At 36.8% G+C, this 24,102-nt stretch overlaps 1 protein-coding gene across 1 annotated transcript in view; it reads right to left on the minus strand.

The window, feature by feature from the left end:
- Positions 1–23,894, minus strand: part of LOC100890918 (hyccin) — a 31,208-nt gene extending 7,314 nt beyond the window's left edge. The window contains exons 1-5 of the mRNA XM_030974519.1: positions 23,852–23,894; positions 20,703–20,770; positions 20,066–20,167; positions 9,597–9,729; positions 4,045–4,089 (exon numbers count right to left, since the gene is read on the minus strand). Coding sequence (XP_030830379.1) covers positions 4,045–4,089; positions 9,597–9,729; positions 20,066–20,167; positions 20,703–20,770; positions 23,852–23,879 — 376 coding nt within the window. The 5' untranslated portion in view covers positions 23,880–23,894. The remainder of the gene's footprint in view (positions 1–4,044; positions 4,090–9,596; positions 9,730–20,065; positions 20,168–20,702; positions 20,771–23,851) is intronic.
- Positions 23,895–24,102: the final 208 nt, after the last annotated feature.

Raw genomic sequence — 24,102 nt, forward strand, 5'->3', positions numbered from 1 at the left:
GGGTTATTGATGTAAACAAATGCTCATGTACCCTTTACAACTCTGTTCATGTATGTTATTACCAAAGAAGAAAAAAGGCCAGTCAGTCACTCAATAGTGTCTGACAGTGAAGTCTAGCAAGTAAACAGGTTTCCTTGCATAATTTGAATATGAGGACACTGCTAACGTTTAAATTTCACAGATAGGACATATACGACATATTCGTAATTCCTGCAAAGTTCTACAGAATTTAAGGTTGGCTGCAAAAGGGACATAGTACCTTTAAAATAACTTTTACAAAATATTATCAAAGATGCTAACGGCTTTTCATAATTCCAACTTAGAGATAAGTTGGACTTAGGATCTTTGTGAACACCCCCAGGTCTACAGCGCACCACATGCCTTGTATGGCAGCTGCTCCTGGCACAGCCAGAGACTGGCAACATTAGGGTTGGCTCAATGCTTTATGGAACTGTGTCAATCGCCTGACTGCAGACCAAATGCAGAGTGTCACTCTGCAGTCTAGACTATTATACTGCAACATATGTTGTGTGATTATTGACACTATTGCTAATCACTGATTGTGGACATTACTGTAGGCAGTTTATACTTTGTAGAAATATCTATGTACATTTAGTTCTAGTATAAAATTGAATAACCTAGTACATCTGTACTTGAGGCAGCTCACTGACATTTGGTTCAATGCCAAATCACCTAATCACAGTGTGGTTTATACATGGTTTGAAAATAGACCAAAGACTTGAAGGTGAGAATGACAAATATAAATAAAGAAGAAAAAATGAAAAGAAAAGAAAGAAAAGAAATTGAGAAGAAGAAGAAGAAGAAAGAAGAAGAAGAAGAAGAAGAAGAAGAAAAAGAAGAAGAAGAAGAAGAAGAAGAAGAAGAAGAAGAAGAAGAAGAAGAAGAAGAAGAAGAAGAAGAAGAAGAAGAAAAAGAAGAAGAAGAAGAAGAAAAAGAAGAAGAAGAAGAAGAAGAAGAAGAAGAAGAAAATTGAGAGAAGAAGAAGAAATTGAGAAGAAGAAGAAGAAGAAGAAGAAGATTAAACTAAAGATGAAGAAGATTAAATTAAAGATGAAATATTATTGAATCATACATAACGGTCAAAAAGTAAATGAAGGGGCAACCCCTTCTACACATCTCTCTCAAATACTGCTTGTCCAATAGAAGTACATGTAAGTTACTGTAGGCTCATTTAAAATGTGAATGATTTGCAATGCAATTTATAGATGGCCTCTGTGGTTTGGTGATGAGTGTAGGTTTTTATTAGCTGTTGAAGGGCATTAATCAGTATTGATCAAACCGTGAACCAGGCATCTATTTTAGGGGTGTCTGGAGATTAGCTGGTCTCGTGAGCTCAGGAGAGACTCACGGTGGAAACCTCCTACCCACTGCCAAGATGTATGCATAGAATGAAATAAATGATGCATACATGTAATAGGTAAAAGGGTAGGGGAAGAGAGAGAGAGAGGGAGAGAGAGAGGGGGATAGAACGAGAGGATGAGAGAAAGAGAGAAAGAGAGAAAGGACAAGAGAAAGAGAGAGAGAGGATGAGAGAGATAGAGGATGAGAGAAAGAGAGAGAGAGATAGAGAGAGAGGGGGGGGGGGAGAACGAGAGGATGAGAGAAAGAAAGAGAGAGAGAGAGAGAGAGGGATGAGAGAGATAGAGAGGATGAGAGGATGAGAGGAAGAGAGAGAGAGAGAGAAAGAGAGAGAGAGAGAGGATGAGAGAGATAGAGAGGATGAGAGAAAGAAAGAGAGAGAGAGAGAGAGAGGATGAGAGAGATAGAGAGGATGAGAGAAAGAGAGAGGATGAGAGAAAGAGAGAGAGAGAAAGAGAGAGAGATAGAGAGGATGAGAGAGAGAGAGAAAGAGAGAGGGAGAGGGCGGTGAGGAGGGGGGGGGGGGAGACTGGGAACCTTAGACCCACTGCTAAGACAACAAAAATGGATAGAGTACTAAGAGAAGATATTAGGAAAATAGAAAAGATAGAGAGGGTAGTTTAATAATAAACTCAGGATAAGGTGACATATGAGTCACTGCAAAGATTGAACAGTAGAAGGGCTGATAGAGGATAGTGGCAAAGTATAGGAGAAAGATAATGTTCTCTTTAATCTTCAGGCTTCAGCGGTACGTTGAGACCATACATGTAGTTAGAGTAATGGTGGAGAAGCAGTAAAGCACTTGAGATCTAAATGAATTCTGAAGCAGCCTGGCAAACATTGCATCCTCCAGGGGGACGAGATCTTTCTTTACACTTGGAAAATATAAAGGGAGAAATGAAAGGCTAGTCTGCAGCAACGGACTTGATTTTTAAAGTTATTACATGTACTTCAGTGCTTCAGGAAAGCCACTTGCATGAAATGCAAATCAAAGCACAACCTACATACAAAATTGCAGTTCAAAAAGCAAGACAAGAATTAGCACAGACAAAAAATAGAAGAACACAAAGAAAAGTGTGAAAAGACAAAAAGAAGGAGAAAGAAGAAGAAATCCACAAAGTCGCTGATACTAAATTGAACAGAAGGAAAATATAAAGAAAAGTGATGGGGGGGGGGGGGGGGTAGGTAGCAACAAATTACCAGGGTATTCTTCACAGAGGAAGTAATTTCCCCTGCAAAGTTGCAAAGTTGCAAAATATTTGAGTACTATTGGAAAAAGGATGAATGACACATGCAGATGTATTACATGAAATATACCGGGTATTTGTTTTTATGAACTTTGCTAATTAAGCATTACAAATTCAGTTATTTGGAAATTGTGTGTTATGTTTTTCTCCAGTTATACGTTGTGCATGATTCATGATTTTCTAAACTTTCTATAAAATGAAATTTAAAGTATTTCAGTTTTTCATCTTGTATGCCCTATGACTTGTCAAGCATTCAATGAATTTCATACGGATGAAAAAAATCTTCAATTACGAACAAATTAACTTTTGATGCACAATTCATGCAGCTGTGTTTGCATTTAATATTGGCTGAGTTTGATGCCCTTCATGTAAATAGTTTGCAATCTCCTCATCCATAACCCAGAAAAATAAATTGAATATTAGCTTTAAAGGCATCGTTTAAACAATGTTAAATCTGAGATGCATGGCTCTATGTGTTATTAGTGTCTGTGATATGGTGTAATATTGAAGCCCTAAAAACTGTGCTTCAAAATGATCATGAAGTGCCTCAAAAAAGTAAAAATCTTTGAGTGACCGGTTTTACCATACCGGTACTCATTTTCCCCAATAGATTGTAGTGTAATAAAACTTGTTAGGAAAACGTTTTTTGAAATTTCAATTTACAATCATAAATATATTGATAATCAGACAGGCGATCGGCTTGTAAAGTCATGGGTTTCCGTCTTAACTGACCTAAAAGTTTATAATTATGATTGCAGCACGAGTTAAATCCAGTATTTTGTTTAGAATCAGAGGCAAAGATACCCAATCCCTTTAAAGGTCTCTTTGAGAAATCATCCAACTGTGAAATTAAGATTAAACTGTACGGTACGTAAATATGGCACAACATGGTTTAGGCACCGAGCCTACAACATATTCGGTCTGATACACCTACGCACATTACATGTACTTGACAAACTGCCCTCATGCATACACTAATGGAAATATACATTAACAGCTGTAATGGACATATATCATGTACTAAGTAATTTGTGTTTTAAAGGAGAGTACCATATATTGTTGAAGTCTACTCATGCGATTTTGTGTCTGATCTCTCAACAGAATGAGGAAGAAGGGAATTAAATAGGATGAAAAACTTGACAAGGAGAAGGAGGACAAAACATTTTTTTTTTAAATAGGACACTAGAAGAAGGAAAAAGAAGTGGGGGAGAAAAGGAAATGAGGGGAAAAGGAAACAAGGAGAATCAAAGCATAATATCATGACATGAAAAGTAGTAAAAAACAAACAAAAAACAACAACAACAAGAAAAACAAATTATTCTAAAGCATGTGTACATGCATAAATATAATCAGCTTCAGTGACACATTTATTGTGGTTACATGCTTTTAGCTGTATGATTATACAATTTATTCTTACCAGGTTGTATATGCCCAGAAGCAAGCTCTCTATCCTTCCAATTGTCTGTAGAGGGAAAGTAAAAAAGGAACAAGAAATAGAGGTCAAATTCATTATCCAGTGTTCACTGGATGAGGGGTAGTAATAACGAAGTAAATTTCTATTTTGTATCACACTAGTTTAGATTTAGCAGTGTATACAAACAAATTGTTAGTCAGAGGTCTATAATTTACAACTGTACAGTATCTAAAATACAACTGTATGAAAGCATTGATTTTATGCATATGAGCAATACTGTACATTGTCATATAAAAAAGCAAAATGTTGGTGATACAAATATAGAACTGTTCCCTCTCTCTCTCTCCCTTCTCTCTCTCTTGTCAAATGCATCTTTGCTTTCCTACATCTTTTTTAGCATCAAATGAATGATGGTGTCTGGGGCTATATTTCATTCATTTTTTCATAACCCAAAAGTGAGAAGTTAAAACTAATTTCCAATTTGTGGTAAAATGTATGACAACCACTCCACACTGCCTAATACCATGAACCTAATAGGTTCATGCTAATACATACCACATGTTTGTGGTTGTGCAAACTGTATGTTTCTCTCATTTTTTTCTCTCCACAATGTGACATACTGTAACAAAAGCCTCAGAAGGAGACTTTCTAGTTTCTACATACTGTACATGTTCATGTGTTTATGTCGTTACAGGGTTGAAAACACAATAACGTCCCGACCCAGTTAACTTTACATTTTACAAGATTATCAGTCAGACAAAATCAACCGTCCTGAACCAACCACGAGCCGAATAAGCAGCCTTTTCACACACAGCTAAAATGCATCGTATCTAGAGATGATTAGTATAAAGTTTAAACATGTTTAACTCAACAGTTTTTAAACATGTTTATAGAAAATTTTCCCTGTGTGAACATTGTTTATAAGATGTTGGGATAGATACGAAGTCGCGATTCATACGCCCCTAAAAGCAGGCTGCAGATACGAAGTTCGTATCTAGTGTTTAAACTGGATGGAGCGTGCGCTTTGATTGATATGACATGACCTTCAATGCGCAATGGCACTACCGCGCATTTTACGAGCAGTAGTTAATCACAAAACGATCGCACCAAAAATTTCTGTGTGTGAATGATGTCGTATGTTCAGGTGATTAGTTTAAACACGCTGATACTAATCATGTTTATAGAATTTTAGTTGTGTGTGAAAAGGCTGAAGGTCAAATGTAGATAAATGGATTTAACAGTGTGCAGTGAATATGTTGGTGACTGTTTCACGTTCATATCACACAGACTTGTGATACAGTGTTTTTTTATGTTGACATTATTTATATCCTTTGTATATTAATGCAATTACCATAACGGAATGATAATAAAAACAAAATAATCAGTAATTAAGAATTCCATTGTGTTAGATCATAATATAAATACGGTAGACGCTTATCTATTATTAACCTTAAATCATTGACAAACAAGCAAATGAATAAATGATGCAAGTGAAACTAGATGGAATTTTGACTGCGCGCAGTCGAAAATTGATGCCTCCGCCATAGAGCAATTTAAACAAGTTTGGAGTTTTAAATCACCCTTGAACTTTGACCTACGTGCTCCAAAATCTAATCAAATTGTCTTCCTATGGTGATACACACTATCATTAAGTTTGAAGTTTAAATCTCCAGTGGTTCTTGAGATATTATGATATGGTGATGTACATACTGTCATTAAGTTTGAAGTGAAAATTCTCCAGTGGTTCTTGAGATATCGCGATAAACGATCTCAAGTATGGAATTTCATAGTTGACCTCTGTGACCCTTGACCTTTGACCTACGTGCTCCAAAATCTAATCAGATTGTCTTCCTATGGTGATACACACTATCATAAGTTGAAGTTTAAATCTCCAGTGGTTCTTGAGATATTATGATAACAATCTCAATGTATGGAATTTCATAAGTTGACCTCTATGACCCTTGACCTTTGACCTACGTGCTCCAAAATGTAATCAGATTGTTTTCCTATAGTGATACACACTATCACTAAGTTTGAAGTTTAAATCTCCAATGGTTCTTGAGATATCATGATAACAATCTCAATGTATGGAATTTCATAAGTTGACCTCTGTGACCCTTGACCTTTGACATACATGCTCCAAAATCTAATCAGATCGTCTTCGTATGGTGATACATACTATCTTTAAGTTTGAAGTTTAAATCTCAAATGGTTCTTGAGATATCGCGCTAACAAACTCAATACAAGGAATTTCATAAGTTGACCTCTGTGACCTGTGACCTTTGACCTACGTACTCCAAAATCTAATCAGAATCAGATCGTCTTCCTATGGTGATAAATACTATTCCCGAGTCTTAAGTTAAAATCTTACATGTAAATGGTTCTTGAGATATTGTGATAACGGTCAAACGGGACGGACGTACGGATGTACGGACGGACAACCCGAAAACATGATGCCTCCGGCACCACCTTCGGTGGGGAGGCATAAAAAAGAAATGTAGCCGGATACATCAGCAATGGATGTGAGGGAAAGATTTCATGGAATCCATGAATAATGCACACCATGTAACATATATACTTGTACATGTAACCCAAGGGGGTTTGTTCAAACAACAATCCTTATACAATGTAGACCCATTTAGACTACTAGACTTCACTGTGAGAATCACATACCGGTACATGTACATAAAAGCAATACACAGGGGTGATAGTGAGCACTAAAAAAAAAATAGGTTTTTTGTTTTCCCCTCAACCACGCCCCCCCCCCCCCCCCCCCCCCACCCCCCCCCCCCCTTGAGTAAAAAAAAAAAAAAGAGGATTCGCGGGGAAAAAATGGCATCTAACAACATTTCCCCCCTTTCGAATAAGAAAATTGGGGGAAAAATAGGGCAAAATAGGGAAGAATAGAGAAAATAAGAGGGAAATCTGGAAAATCAGGATAAAATAGGGAAGAAAAAAAAAATTGGTAAAAAAAAAAAAAAAAAAAAAAGAAAAATCTGGATTTTTTTTTTTTTTTTTTTTTAAATCGGGAAGAAAAAATCGGAAAAAAAAATCCGGAAAAATCAAAAAAATCCGGAAACCGATTTAAATCGGGTTTTATCAGGCCTGAATACAATGAATAATTATTATTTTTCTAGTCTGAATGTTGTATGAAACTTTACACAGCAAAATGCACATTTGAGCATCGTTTCGACCAAAAACTTGATGAAGAATCATGGTCCCATTCTCACCTGAATGTTATATCGAACAAATAACGTATAGCTGGGTTGGGCTTTATCATGAGTGTGCACTGACGGTTGGCCAGCTGTCATGTCAACTGATCTTTTTTTCTTTAAACGATTTTATCTTGTCAGAACGCCCAATTTGCTATACAACGATTTCTAATTTTCTATATACAGGTGTATACGGTTTTTTTTAACAAGTTTTGTATGAGTTTCCTCAAGTCTGAAGGGGGTATAAGAGGCAACCACATCTGGTGACAAAGTAGGCCAGTAATGCATCATCTTGTTTAACTTCAACACCTCTTTCGGCAATGTAGAAATAACCGCAGGGCTTTCAAAGCAAGTCCAAAAGCCTCCATGAACTCGTGACAAGATGGGTCTTTTGAAAAGTTCAAGTAGGAATACATTACTCAATCTCGTCAAATTGAAACAGAATATCCTTTTTATAATAACATCTACATGTAAGACTGTTTGGACTCGGAAGAAAGACGATGTTTACGAACAGCTACTATGGAAATATATACTGCCCAATCAATCTTCCTACAGCCTGCAGCACCCAGAACATCTTGAACTTCTTCAAAGGCACATCGCAGAATAGTCATTATTATTGGAGTCCACAAGTAATTTCTACATTTATCTCCCTTACAAAAATTCAAAGAGAAGATGAAGTCAAGTTGTTATTCTGGCGAAGATATGTTTTTGATTTGATATTTCCTCTTTCCTACATGTACTGTAGATGTTGACTTGATTACACAATTTTGTTTTCTTCAAAAAATGATTGCCCCAGGATTGATGTTCACAACATTGTTCTTTTCATAAGCAGATACATATTTGCATGTACAGTATACATGTACATGTGATTCATTTGAAATTCATGGTATTGTGGTAAGAAGACAGTATCACACTTTTATCAAATTGAGTGAATAATTTATTCCCTAGACAGCTATAATAAGGTTACATTCTATTTTGTTTGAAGTAATCATATTTACTCTGTTACATTCTAAGAATTGAATCAGTCAGAACAAGATTTAAAATGCAATTTTTTAAAAATATCATTTTGCTTCTCGTCGAGGATACTTTACAAAGTAATTGTACATGTAGTTTAATACTCAGCTTGAAGTGGATACTCCTAATGGTATTAAAGAGTATTCAAGCTTAAACAATATTATATGCACTAAAGGGAGAACAAGAGCACTTATGAACAAGAAAAAGAGACAGGGAAAATCAGAGTTTGAAAAAGTGTGAGTGAGTGAGTGAGAGAGAGAGAGAGAGAGAGAGAGAGAAAGAGAGAGGCTGACAGAGACACAGAAAAGGGAGAATGGAGGATGATGAAAAGATAGGATGGGGAGAAAAGAGAGAGAGGGAGAGAGAGGAAAGAGAGAGGGAGAGAGAGGGAAAGGGAGAGGGAGAGAGAGGGAAAGGGAGAGGGAGAGAGAGGGAAAGAGAGAGGGAGAGGGAGGGAAGGAGGGAGAGAAGGTGGGAGGGAGAGGTGGGAGGGAGGGAGGGAGAGAGAGGGAGGGAGGGAGAGAGGGATGGAGGGAGAGAGGGATGGAGGGAGGGACAGAGGGATGGAGGGAGGGAGAGAGTGAAATAGAGAGAGAGAGAGAGAGAGAGAGAGAGAGAGAGAGAAAGAGAGAGAGAGAGAAAGAGAGATTGAGGGAGACTGTTATCAATAATAGCCAGGTTTAGCCAGCATCACCTATAAAGTGCAAGACGATACAGACTAGCAAAGAATTCATGGAAATGTATTCCAGATTATCAATCACAATTATTACTACTGCATGAAAAGCCTCCCGCCTTGAATTTCCGAACCAACACCATACCCGATCACGACCTCGTCGTCTCTGTTCATTATTAACCCAATCCTTTCATGAGCAATGCTGAATTTAATTAGTTAGAACTTGCCACTGGTCACTCCGCTTTCCTATTTCTACTTTAATAATAATAATATTTAATTTTTATATAGCGCTTAATACAAATGTCTCTAAGCGCTTTACAAATATACTATTACCTCGGTCATTGGATTCAGTGCTTGCCCGCACACACTGTGTGCACAATCTCCACTCCCTGGGGAGCATTCCAGCCGGGCGTTACTTGACGCTCACAAGCTGTTTGACCAACAATGACGGTCGCATCCTACCGTCATTTGTTGTCAATGAAACGATTTTCAATTCAGGCAGTCCTACAACTGCTACCAAACCAAGAAATAAAAAAAAGACATCACTTGTGTGGTATTAGTTTGTGTTGCTCTAGGGATTTTTAGTTTTCCTTTGATAGTTGATTAAATATTACAAAAAACAAAAAACATGAATTAATGTTTAATTCAACTAACACCTACCTCTTGCATAGCTATGGAACGGAGATACTGCCATACCAGAAGAGGGACAAACTGGATGCAGAACCGTTTGAGTTCCAGGTGTCCTGATCGGTAAAACTCAAAGAGCTGACTGCATACAGAATCTTGGTACTGAAAAAGACAGAAACGGATAGAAAAAAATTCACTTAATCTTGAAATGAAGAAGAGATAAATATTGGACACAGAACATAATGGAAGACATTTAACCTTTTTCTTCGAGCAAGAAGGTATCAATCACATCACTTTCCAATGAGACCTGAAATCCTTCTGGCACTAAAATGTAGATATATTGCTCTTTATTTAAATAAATAACTGTCAAGACTCCCATTTCTTAATGTCTTGTAAACATAAAGAAATACAAATACAACAACAGGTCTAATCCCCCTCTCCAATACTAAAAATTGCTCCACTGGTATTAAGAGATAACAGTTCTTCTCTAATTCTTCAACTTTTAAAAACATTGTTAAAGACTTTTTAATCTTTTAAAATTTCACATTTACAAATCAAGACAACAACATTTCCCTTTGTTATAATGTGTGTGACAGACAATCAGAGTTTGAGCACTTTTAAATCATCTTGATCATGGTAAAAAAAAGTATTCATGAATGCAACGACACAAGATTTTGAATCAGTAAGAGTATGGGTTGAGCTTGGGAAGACAACTGATTTTTGCTATTTTTGACTGATGTAAGAAGCAGAAAAGGAATAAAGGATTACAGGTAATGGATGACAGGAACCTGGGAAGGATAATGCTCTCCAGAAGTTATCCCTACATTTTTTGGCCCTAAGGCGATCTCTCAAAATGTAAATTTAAAAAGTATCTTTAATGTAATGTGTGGGAATTTTTTCTTGATTCGATGCAACAAACTTCCATTATCTATCTCCAATCTCTATCGGGATTAAGTCTGCATGCCTAATGTTCTAGAAAGCTTTGTGCTCCAACCATTTTTACTCCTTTCTACATGTACATCTTTCCATATCTCTATAAAGCAATGCTTGACAAAAAGAGAGCAAGAAGAGAAAACAAAAACTGGCAAGAAAAATATTTTTTGATACTTGAGCACATAAAATTTGTACAGAAACCTTGTACATGCACATTTTAAACAAATGAAAAAATCAAATGTACTATTAGTCTACTGGAACAAAATTACAACTGACAAGTTCATCTTTAAAAAGCTTTTATAAAGTGTTTCTGATTTGTTTATTCTTGATTTACTGCTGCTGGTTTGTGTCTGACAAAAACAATTTTGTTCAGTCACCAGAAAAGTGTACATGTAATTCAAAACATCTTTTCATATGCAAGTCATGTCCAGTTTCACATGTTATTTTCTAGCGAGTAACTGGGCCAATACCAAGTGGTGATTGACCTCTTTTTTCTAGAATGAAGTCACCTAATTCAATTTTGTTTTTAATTTCAATTTCATAGAGAAATCTATATTGAAACGGAACAGTTACGGAAAGTCCATTATTTTGTTTGAATAGGGTGGGTTTCTATGAATTATTAATGAAGAAACAAATGTATCAGGAAAGCTTTGTCGACATCTGAAGTACATGTAGATGTAAACAGGGCAATTGAACAAGCCTTTCCTGCAACTTGTCTTGGCAAATTCTAAAAAGATAGTTGACCTTTTTGCAGATTGAAGTCAACCATTTTCTTCTTTAATGTCATAGATCAATCTACACTGAAATGAAATAATATGCAGGAATATACAGTGTGTCTCAGAAAAAACAAAACCGAGAACTATCAATCTTTTATTAACTTAGTCACATTTATAATTAATAAATGACACAACACAAATTTGGAAAGCTTAGACCCTCCTCTTTCATTTGATGCAACTCGTATAATCCATATTTCATGCATGAGTGATTAAAATGAATATGAAGAGAGGAAACCAAAAAGTCATTTGGCGGACGGTATCTGAATTTTAAAGAGAAAATCACATTTCTAAAAAGTTGAGTTTCTGCCCTTTCATATGACACCTCAATCATGAAAAATAAGCAAGTAATGACAAAGTTCTGTTTGTTTTAAAGTAGTGCTTGCATTTCTATAATTTCATCAAACAAATTCGTTTTCACTTGCTTCCTGCCGTAGCAACAAGCAGAATTGACAAAAGACTTAACTCCGTTTTGTTGACAATCAGCCATGTATGAAGTCTTTCGTCTACGGCTGATTGTCAACAAAACGGAGTTAAGTCTTTTGTTAATTCTATTTGTTGCTACAGCAGACAGCCAGTGAAAACGATTTTGTTTAATAAAATTAAGGAATTACGGAAATTATGCAAACACTCCTTTAAACAAACAGAACTTTGTTATTTCTAGCTCATTTTTCCTGACTGATAATAATTATTACTCTGAATAGGATGAGTTTCTATTGAAACAAAAATAAATGTATCAGGAAGGCTATGTTAACATCTTAAGTAGATGTACATGTGGTAGTTTGGAACATCAAATGTTAACTAAGATGGCTTTGCTAAAAGTGAAATTTCATTAGAACATTAAATTTGGAAAGAAAGACACAATTGGTCTGTGTCAACTTGTGTGACTGACTGGCATGCGATGAAATGTATCCAACAGAGGTAGACTTTATGTCAACAGGGGAACAAATACACGGGGGCTCGGGGCGAATTAGCCCCCCGAAATGCCAAAAAAGCCCCCAAAAGTCATAAAAGAGCCGAAAAAACCTGCATAGAGTTCAATGCAAAACAAATTAAAGAGTGTCATTTTCATGCAAGCAAGCTTGAAAAGTAGCCCCCAAAATGTTTTAAATAATTTTTTCCCTGTATGTGAATGAAGAAATGTAGAAATATCTGAAGTACATACTATATGATCAGTGTACACATGTACATGTAGATGCAGAGAGGAATACCATAGGTGTGTCAGGCATTCAGGCTTTATTTGCAAATAAAGAAATTTAACAAAACCATTTTAAGTAGCATGTATGTTGATGAAGTGAAGGGTTTCATATTGATATAAATAAAATTCTTTTTACAATTTATTTTACCACTTTAAAAAAAGCCAATAATTTCAAGTGTAACACTCTCACAATAAGATGAAAAACAAAAAACCTTCCTTAAAATATGTCCTGAAAATTGTACACTTTGAAGAAGAGTACAGCATGTAAACATACTGTAGGTGCCCGAATTCACAAAGGAGGTTTAAATTTATTCCATGGTTTAAACATTCATTTACATAACCCATGGTTTAAAATTAGTGCAAAATAAGCGCAACACAGTCAAGAGGTCAAATATTAGATGTGCGCAAGGCAAGGTATGCTTATTTTGCGCTAAACCTCCTTTGTGAATTTGGGCCAAATTGTAGACAACTGGGAATTTGGGAAGAGTGACATGCCCTTCTCTATGTGCATCAATATTCCTATTCTTGAGTAAAATGGTCATACAGCTTTGGTAATATGCACAGTCCTTTTGATAAATATAAATAGGCATTGTGATATGTGCTCATTCTAAAACTCAGTCTTCTGAAATCAATTCAGAATTCAGCTCATGATTGACTGTCAGAGCAGATTAAAAGCTATTTTCCAATTCAAGCACAATTTCTAGTCAAGTCTCCCCCCCCCCCCCCAGTTTACAACCTGTACTTGTAGATATTCTCAAGAAAGTCACATACATTGTATCGGTACATGTTTTGAGGTACAAATTGTACATGTATCTCTAGTCTCTGATCTCCCCCTCTCCCTCTTCCTCTTTCTCTTCTTTTATTCATCGTTCTATTCCCCTCTTTCTATATTTCTCTTAACCTCTTAAATTTCCTCATATTGCATTTATGATGTGTACATCTAGACGTGTACCTCAGAGATGCTGAATATTTCATTGTTCACATCAATATGACAAAATATCAAAGGTGATCTACCACAGACATTACAGAAGAACAAATAGGTTTTCTGCAGGTTTCTTTTCCTGAGTAGATCTGCTAGATCATTCAGACTGCCTTCCTCGTCAGTAAAACACTAGATCCCTTAAAATGTCAAAGCTTTAGCTACAAATCTACTTCAGAATTCAGATTGCTGACAAAATATTATTCATACAAAAACAAAGTTCTGAAATGGATGTACCACATATTATATTCTAATGATGTACCAATTAAACGTTTATAAATTAGTTCCGCTCTACAATGATGTCACCTGTAACATTTTCTCAGGGGATTACATTTTAATGTCTACATGTACAGTAGGTCGTGAATCTCAAATAAACCCAAAAGAAAAGAGTAAAATAACGAAAGAAGGAAAATCCCTAATATATTTCAATCAAATAAAGACGAACAAGACTTTAAATGTACCGTTTGCACTGAGGAGAAATACATGTTTGCAAACACACGTTGAGAGATATCTAGAAAATACATTTATACCACAAATTATAATTCTTTAAACCAATACAATTGCCCATTCAGCTGCTGCACATACATGTACCATGTACAATGAACATGTAATGTATACATTACCAGGCTCACTCAATCATCTTCAAGATATATAAACAAGCCTCGTGCAGTACCAGGAAAGATAAAAGGATCTCTAGTGTATCGAGAATAGAGCGGAAGTCAGAGAATAATTGAAGTGGAGGAACCCAAGATTGCATGAGAGCCTGGCTTCTCCTTCTTCCACTGATCCAATATAAAAAGAACTTGAGGGCACAGATTGCGAAGTTAATATCTCTATAAATAAAGTAACATTATCTTCAGGTGCAGCAGCGGAGTCAGATAATACATGTACAGTACATGTAATGTATAAGGGGATCTCCATAAAAAATATGAAAATGCTAGGAAGGACTAAAGAAACATAGAAATCTGACAATCGCTTTATAATAGAGTTCTCTGTAAATTTGCACAAAAGAACACCACAGGAATGTAATTTCTAAAATCGGCAAATTCAATGCTCTACCATGTTTAAGAATAGACTTGTATGTCCATTTACAACACTGCAGGAGCATCATATAAAACACCTTTTAGATTTCAAGGGCAAAAGGAGTAAGAAAGCTCAAAAGATATCCATCGGGTGCAGCAAATACTAGACAGGATTCCAGTTTTCTTTCATTCTATTATAAAGGCAAGTTTGGTAATACATAAAATGCACATTTCCCTGCAATGTTTTTGGACCTTTATGACCCAGTTGCATAGCAAATCACCCCCATTAAAGCCCCCCCCCCTTCCCAAGTAAAAAGAGGAGAATGCAACATGAAAAGAAGATGGTATGACCTAATTTCACACCCTTCCATTCATTCAATGGTGTTTTTTCTTGCATTTCATCCACCTAATACGATCGATCAATGCCTCCTGAATGGCTACACAGAGACCCACCATAGACCACTCTTGGAACATTTGTCTTTTGGTTCCTTTAAATTCCACTCAGGTAAGAGGCTCAAGAATATCTGAAAGTCAAAAGCAGGCAAGTACAGTGCCAGTAGGAGGATCCCCAAGAAAGAGGAGAGAGAAATACCTTACGGTACAACATAATTGTATTTTTAAACAAATGTAACCAAATCTTTTGACCAGCAATATCTGTTTTTAATATTGATTGGGTCTTTAAATTCCACTCAGGTAAGAGGCTCAAGAATATCTGAAAGCCAATAAAGGCTAAGCAGGGAAGTACAGAGCCAGTAAGAGCATTCCAAATTAAGTGGAGTGAGAAATACCATAAATCATACTTGTCTTTAAACAAGTGTAACCAACATTTTTGACCAGCAATGTACATTTCAGTTTTTACTGTTGATTGGTTCCTTTAAATTCCACTCAGGTAAGAGGCTCAAGAATATCTGAAAGCCAATAAAGGCTAAGCAGGGAAGTACAGCGCCAGTAAGAGCATCCCTAATATAGTGAAGAGAGATCAGATATCTAGGTCTGAATTGCACAGACACTCTGCCATATTAGGGATGCCCCTCACATGTGTTAGTCAATAGACATTGACAGGCTACATACCGTAATATGATTTACCACAGGATGGAGGGAGAAAAGAAAGAAAGAGAGAGAGAGAGAGAAAGAGAGAGAGAGAGAGAGAGGGAGAGAGAGGGAGAGAGAGGGAGAGAGAAAGTGAGAAAGAGTAAAAAAGGATAAGACATAATTATGCCTACCGGTAGTGCAATGTACATCTACTGTACCGTATGCACAAGTGGACTAACTAAAAAGAAAACCTGTCTTTAAAAGTATTGAATGTCAAATTGACAAACAAAACTACACATATGAGTTGAGTAAATACAGCACTAGTGGACAGAAGAGGGAAATCAATTTCATACTTGTACCTAAATTTCTGTTTTTAAAACACCCCCCCCCCCCCCCCCAATTAAAAAAAAACAGTGCACAGCAAGCAAAGAACTTGACATGTTATATAGCATCCTCTGCACATGATGTGTATCAAATTAAAGCTCTGGTAGTGGTATGTACATGTATGATATTTAATTAAAGAGAAAATGGCTATAACTCATTCTAAATTGTTTATCCTTCAGCAGCTCATTACTCATTCCCTATAAATTTCTACTAAAATCGTTTAAACATATCATGTAGTTGTAATTTTGAACATTCAGTGTCAGTTTTGTTAGAATCTCTGAGAATTTATTTTCTATCATTGGCAGAACTCAAGCTTATCTTTAAAGAGAAGGTTCATTGATTTAAAAAACTGCTTGGGCAGGGTTGGTTCATATTGTGACTGCATTCAAACATTGTTATTTTTCCGGCGAAACTCTCGCATATCCCAGATGCTATGGAGGTTGTTTTATTTGTATCACCCAATATGTAGTTGACCTAAAACTTGCATGATGGCCATCTGTTAGCTTACCAGTTTCTAGTAATACGCTATTTGCCGTATTTGTGATTTTCTATGAACCCGCACTTTAATGTAGGATGAATTTAATGAGATCAAGTCTGTTTAGATCATTGTGCAGCACTCTACTATAAATTCACAAGCTAATTAAAATGTCATTGGTTGACTGCCTGGTGTTTGCATCTTAATTGGAACCGTGGATCATAAAATAGTGTATATAAGCATCAAGGATCGTAATGAACACAAATTGATAGAATTACGGACAATGTACATCCTCTCTCTCTCTCTCTCTCTGAATTAGTCTCAATCCATCATCACAATTTCTGCTGAATTACAGGATATTGCTTTTGAACAAAACCAACATGTACTGAGTACATAACACTCAAACCTCGAAGTTCTGCTATTGGTGCAAATAATTTCCCTTGGGCATGTAAATATGCAATTGCACAGTAGCTTTCTCTTCATCGCCACCACTGTAGTTAATCATCTTTTCTTTTTTCCTCTTCATCGTATTGATACTATGCAAATTAAATCAGCCTCAAATCAATAATTCATTTTTCAATAAATTTCAACTACCATACTACATGTATGCACAGAGTAGCCCACTGTATGGCGTCCACAAGATCTTCTACTTTAACTCATATAAATGGACATCTACCTGTACATGTAGACACATGTACATGTATACTGTACTTGCTATTTATAATGGGCGTACATGTCATGTGTACATGACGTCAGTAAATACAACAAGTGTGGTTGATTACATCCTTTCAACGTAAATTTCCTATACCCCTCCCCCCAACAATCGAGCAGGTAAATGTAAATGTGAACATTAAAATATGAGGAAGTATTTTTATCTTCTCACAGGCAATACAGAGCGAGAAGTTTAATATGCTTGTAGGCTGATATGGATGTAATGAAAGAAGACGTTTGACTTGCATCATGCATAGATGTCATCCACTTTCTCTTTGAGAGCCCTCAAGGCATTGAGGAAGGATGGATTAACCGAGGATCTTAATCATGGGGTGTGTTCATGTATAACTTAATTATGCTTTATGAAACATGTCATTTCGATTTACCAAAATGCTATAAATATTGTATGTCAGCAGACTAGACAGAACAAAAAGGTAATGTTCCATGTGAACAAAAACAATTCTGCATGTTCTGTATGCCACTTCCTGTTGACATTTACATGTACAATGTAGTTTATCATGATGTGTTTCCAGAGTGCAGAAAGAGCAATTACACCAGGAAAGAAAAGCTTCAAAGGCGATATATGAATGTTTCATCATGTTTACATCCAAAGAAGTAATGTATGTTCTCAAAGAAATATGAGGAAAGTAAAATTTGATATTTTTGAAAAAATGAAAAAACTTGTTGACTGTCAATCAGAGTTCAGTGAGTGTGAATGCTACCCACTAACACTTTGCCATTCATTCAAAGTCTAGTATAGTATGTGTGAATACAACCTTTATGTTACCAATTCTCGCTACCCTAAATAGGTACGAAAATCTCGAAATTCGCGAGACGAGGTAATTTTCACTCTCTCGGGTCGTCACTACAACTTCCGGTATAGAGTCCCATCCCAAGTCACGGCCTTCATCCACCCCCATTTTTCAGGGTTCTTACGCTTGGAATCATGAGCCCAGCACTGTGCAGCCTCACAAAAGAAAACCATCGTCACTGATGTCAAAAGACGCAAAAAACAACGAATGAAATGTTCAAATAAACGTTGAAATATTTGCGAAAAAAAAAAACAAGACCGAGCAGACGACATATTCGGTGCATACACGTTGTGTGGCGACGGCGTTTTACGTTTGCGCTATCGCGCCGCCTGCACAGGAAGCTGTAATGTCGAAAAGCTATCCCATAATGCAATGCGCGTTTTCAGGATTTTCCCCGGATCTCGGCAGAATCGCTATTTGGGGTAGCGAGAATTGTTATTCAAAGTCCTGTCAGTGTCAGTGACCCCAACAAGAACATTAATTGTCATTCACACACAGTAAGTGTGAATAACACCAACCAGAACTTACAGCCCTTCAATGTGAATGACCCAAACCACAAAATTGTCATTCACAGTCCTATATTCAGAACTTCAGGAAGTGTTAATACCAACTACAAGACCACTGCCCTTTCAAATCACGATAGGGTTAATGCCAACCACTGTGACACCGTCATTGTAGATGCCCTTTCAGCATGTGAACGCAACCCACTAGAACGCTATCAACCAAAGCCTGATCAGAGTGAATGCAACCCTGAATGCAGCCAGCGGATGAACTACATGTACGTTTGCGCCTGCTGCATGAGGCAAGTGTATTGCCTGGACAATTGAGCATTCCAAATTGATTTCCGCTACAAACTACGCACCACGCAGTCCCCTAAGATGGATTATGGATGATCACGGATGTCAGATTTAGGAATTGAAATGGGAGAAAGCAGAAATGGTGATAAGAGTAAGAACTGGGAGATGGATATGGACAGAAACAGACTTACTCGTAACACCCCCCCCCCCCTCAAAAAAAAAAAAAAAAAAAAATACATGCATGTATAAGCAGTGTGACCAAAGTATTTTCTTGAAAAGTTCTTTAATCTTGCCCATGAAAACATCCCAAACCAAGAAAGGAATGACCAACACATGATACAAATTTTCGACACATGTACAGAAAAGGATAAAGTGGGGATATATACAAGTCATAATTCTTTCTCATTGCTACACATACAGTGTACATGTACATGTACATGAGCTGTACATCAAAAATTACAACAATGTACTGTACATGTGTAGATGATTCTAATAATCCGTTTAGAAGTAACAATATATTTCTAACTATCAGTATCAAAACAATAATCAATAAAACATTTTGATGCCCATCTAACTGTCACATTCTATCGCACTCTGTCTGAATGCCAACAGCCTGTGACTTAACACATTCGTACTCTACATGGTTCTCACACCCAGTCTGTGTAAACACTCATCGCTATACATGCATGCGAGTGGATGGAATACAGGAAAAGCAGGCCACAGAGATTTATTGATTTTTTTGAGATATCATGCAGTATTAAAGCACCAACAGTTTGTGCATTTGACTTTTTCTTCTGTGGTTTGTCTTTTCTGGTACATTGACATGCACTGTACATGTAAATCTTTCTGGGCTGTTAGCATTTCCTTCTCATGTTATTTTGATAACATATTTGTTGTTGTTTTTGTAATTACCTGCATGTATCTGGACAATGCATATCACACATTACACAAAATAAGATGAATAATGTAGTTTCTTAAAGCTATGGATAACAATGATACAAACTTTATGCTATCTTAATATCTGTCAGAGGAGATATAAACAGCTCTCTGAAATCTCTAAAAACTAAAGCTTTGAAAATTGGAAGTTGTTGACCGAACAACTAAATTTGTAGCTATCTACTTGATGACTTCATCTTATGTGGAGAATGCATAGATAATGACTTTGCATTAATTAAGCACAGCTCATCGCCTAAGCTATATAGGCGAGCTGATCGGGTCCACATGTGTTGTCGTCACTGTAAATGTAGCACATGTCAACCCGTAAATTTGTACTTTAATCGGATAGGTTCTTTAATCTATTCATGGCCTCGACTATACAGGACCGCATGGATGAAACATTAGACAATGATTTGCAAGAGGATAGAGAAAGACCATTTACTCACCACTGAGGAGCTTGAATTAAGGACATGAAATAGAGCCTTCAGAAGGTCCACATTACTGCTGATTTGGCGAGCAAAAGCTGGCATCCCAGAACCTGGCAAGGCCTGTGAAGTGTGAAAGTGGATTAAAAATTCCCCTCATATCATCACATGTATATAAGAATTAAGCTTTGTTCCATCTTAGCTTCAAATAGGTACATGTACATTAATTACATGTAAAGAGGATTTTCATGACAGATTAAATAAAGAGAAATATTATTTTAAAGTTCTTTATACTTATTTAGAATGAAGAAATAGACGTTTCTATTTTACAGTGCCACTGCCTTTTGAAGATTCCTGGTGCAGTTTCACAGACCAAAACATGTATGGAATTGTTATGTCTATGAGGTAGGGGATATAAACATTTTCTTTTATTTTAAAATTCCCTCTAACCAATGCCGCAAAGAGTGAAGTTGAGTGATCAATATCACTTCTTTACAATAAAAATGATTTTAAGCCCTTTCAGATGTCTGTAAAATGTTGACACTACACCTGTACAATACGATAAAGAGCAAAATTACAGCAGACAAAATCTTTGGACATACTGTACATTACATATTTACTTCTATTAATGGTACATGAACTCGCAACTTGATCTTACCTTATATTCTGTCAACCACTCTCGCACCAATTTTTGGTCCATTTCTAATTTGTCAGGTATCATCAGGACTGTTGAGACAAAAAACAAGAACAAAAAACATTCATGAAAACAACAATTCAATTGGCTCTCCAATAGGGCATAGGGGGCAACAAATTTTTTTTTCCAACACGGGGAGGGGGCCCAGGGTCACCACAAAAAGGCAACTAAGGAGTATCAACACCTTGATATACCCTTCCACTTTGACTAATTAATGGTTATCTTTAAGTTTTGTTTTAATGCTGAAGGCAGCAGCACTAGCATCACTTGTATGTTAGATTATCGTTGAAAATAAGAATCGTCCGCAGACGATCCTTATATTTGCGGACGCGTCTGTCCACGTTTACGAAGACGATCCTCGTTTAAGCGCACGATCTATATCCTAACCGTGTTCTAGGACTAGCATTTCTACTACTCATGGAAGAGTAAAGGAGGGAGTTTTCGGCCACCTATAGAAAAATTCAATTTTTGGATGCTTTACTTCCTATTTATTATCATTTCTTGTTCAAATCATGAAGCCAATACTATTTTTATTTAAACAAAAAAGAATCTCAGAAAAAAATCAGGAATTGCCATGGCAATATTCATTTTCATGTCCACTGTATCGGAGGTAGTTTTCGGCCTAGCGAGGCAGTTTTGGGGCATGTAGTCAATAGGGAGCGCGCGCTGTGCGTTTTGCCTGCTAATGCTATAGCCCGGGCTTGCTGTGGTACAAAAAAAAATAAGACGTGTGCGGCCAGAGCACGCAATCCCCAGCACGGCCGAAAAGTACACATGCCGTAACGGTGATCAGAAATTGGAATCTAAACTAAACAGAGATACCGTGCTATAGTATAGTAATGCAGTGGTATAATACATGCGATGAGAAACTTTTGAGCTTGCGATACTCAAAAAATCTGACTCTAAATCTGAAAATACTTGAAATACAGCTCATTTTATGGTACCCATATTCCTTACATGCACGCCTTAAGTTATTAGATTTTTCAGATTCGGAAAGCTGGACCGCCAATTACTTTGCTAAAATGTGATATTTAAGGATACATTTTCCTTGCAAATGTGGTTCTCCAGTGCCTTTGGCATGTTATTGTATGTATGTGATACATGTACATGTATTTTAAAGGGATTTTACCATGCATCCAACGGACCGGCTGAAAACTCCCTCCTTTACTCTAGTTAAATTTAGTCATGATTGATGCATATCTTTCATAAAATCCAAAAATGACAAAAAGAGATGGCCGATTCTTTGACTGCAGCTGCAAAGGTTAAATTGAACTTTGAAGCCAACGGAAGGCATGAAAATTGAAGCCACATATAAATTCATGTAAATGCTCTCTGCTACCCTGTCGCCCGATACTTTATCCAAAATCGCCTATGACTATGCAGTAGAGTAAAGGAAGGGGTTTTCGGCCACTTAAAAATACAAAATCACATTTTTGGACTCTTTACTTCCTTTTTATTATCATTTCTTGTTCAAATCATGAAGCAAATACTATTATTATATAACCAAAAAAAGAATCCCAGAAAAAAAAATCATGAATTGCCATGACAATATTCATTTCCATTTTCACTGTTTCGGAGGTAGTTATCGGCCTAGCGAGGCAGTTTCGGCTGCATGTACAAAGTCAATAGGAAGCAAGCGCGCGCACCATGGATTTCCCTGCTGATCTATAGCACTAGTGACCGGAGCAGCTATCACACGCCGGAGCTCGCCGTGCCGAAAACTACCTCTGCGGTGATCGGAAATTGGATCTGAATTAGTGTGTGTGCTTGTGTGTGCGCTGCGGTATCCGGCTGCATTGATTTAATACATGCGATGGGATACTTTTGAGCTTGCGACTCACACAAATCGGGCTCTAAATCTGAAAAATACCTGAAATACAGCTCATTTTACTCATTCGGGTATTTAAGGATATATTTTCCATTGCAAATGTGGTTCTTCAGTCACTCTGGCATGTGGCATGTGGTATATGTGATATGCTATTATGCAATGTATTTTAAAGGGATTTTACCATGCATGCAGCATCCAACGGACCGGCCGAAAACTGCCGACGGCCGATTATCCCCTCCTTTATGTTATTAATACTGAACAGTAGGGGCGCTGGTCCGAGAATAAGGATCGTCTTCATAAACGAGGATCGTCTTCGTAAACACGGACCGATGCGTCCTCAAAAATAAGGACCGTCTGCATTTTTGCAGACATTTCATATTTTTGATCGGCACATTGGCGATGCAAAAAACGGATTCTGCAGTGATTTTCTTGATGCATTTTACATTGACATTGTACAGAGACTTTCACATAATAAGCAATAAATCCTTGGGAAGACGGACAACCCATAAAAGTAGACGGTGAACTAGGGTTATTTTTCCCCGGGGAATCCATTTTTGGCATCGCCAGTGGGCCGTTCTGTAACATGAAACCCCCAGAGCGCCGATGAAAAAAAACGTCCTCGAAAATGCAGACAACCCTTATTTTTGAGGACGCATTTTGTCCTCGTTTATGAGGATATCCTTGTTTATGAGGACGATCCTCATTCTCGGACCAGCCCCCCTACTGCTGAATAGGTCTTTCTTTTGTATTTTGAATTTTAATTAATTTAATGTAGGTGTCCAGTGCAGTGGCACTTGGCCCTGCATAACAATATAATTATAAAAATATAAATAACAATTAATATTTAATTGTCAGTCAACTCGCATCGACTTCTACACAAACACACAAACAAACAAAATAAGCTTGCATCTGAATCCATGTCAAAATAAACTAAAATAAAAAGTCACAGAGCATAATTTTCATGATCCGCTAGTGCCTTGGTAGATCTAGTATCAAAGTTAAATAGTTACTAATAATACGAGTTACTCGGACGTTACTCGCAATCGCGCAACGCCCATTTCTTAGGCTAGGACCTAGCACTAGATTTCGAGTTTTGACAGATTTCCAGGCCGACAGGTAAGGGGTGCCGCTCCTCGAGTGACTGTACAGCGCTTCACCGAGCCTTCCGAGGTACTCAGTCAAAGGAACAAAATCAAGACATCGTTTGAGCGCAATATTCTGACACACAAATGTTATAAAACACAAAATGATATTAATAAAATGATTCATAATGATATTAACTTACAAATAATTGTTGTTTCAAATTCTTTCATCTAATAAATTTTCTGTAAAATAAAATTAAACAGAGCTTACCCGTTGGGTGTAACAAATCTCGCAAATTCACAAGGGTCTATGATTCGATTGCCAAAGTAATTTTACTGAATATTTCTTATAATTTCAAAAATAACTATTATACTAGTCAGTTGAAGAAAATTATTGTACTAGATATGTTTAACCCTAGTACAATGGTTTAAATATATGATGACACACTGTTCT

Source organism: Strongylocentrotus purpuratus, unplaced genomic scaffold (genome assembly GCF_000002235.5).
Source record: "Strongylocentrotus purpuratus isolate Spur 01 unplaced genomic scaffold, Spur_5.0 spur5_scaffold_7, whole genome shotgun sequence".
Taxonomy (NCBI): Eukaryota; Metazoa; Echinodermata; class Echinoidea; order Camarodonta; family Strongylocentrotidae; genus Strongylocentrotus; species Strongylocentrotus purpuratus.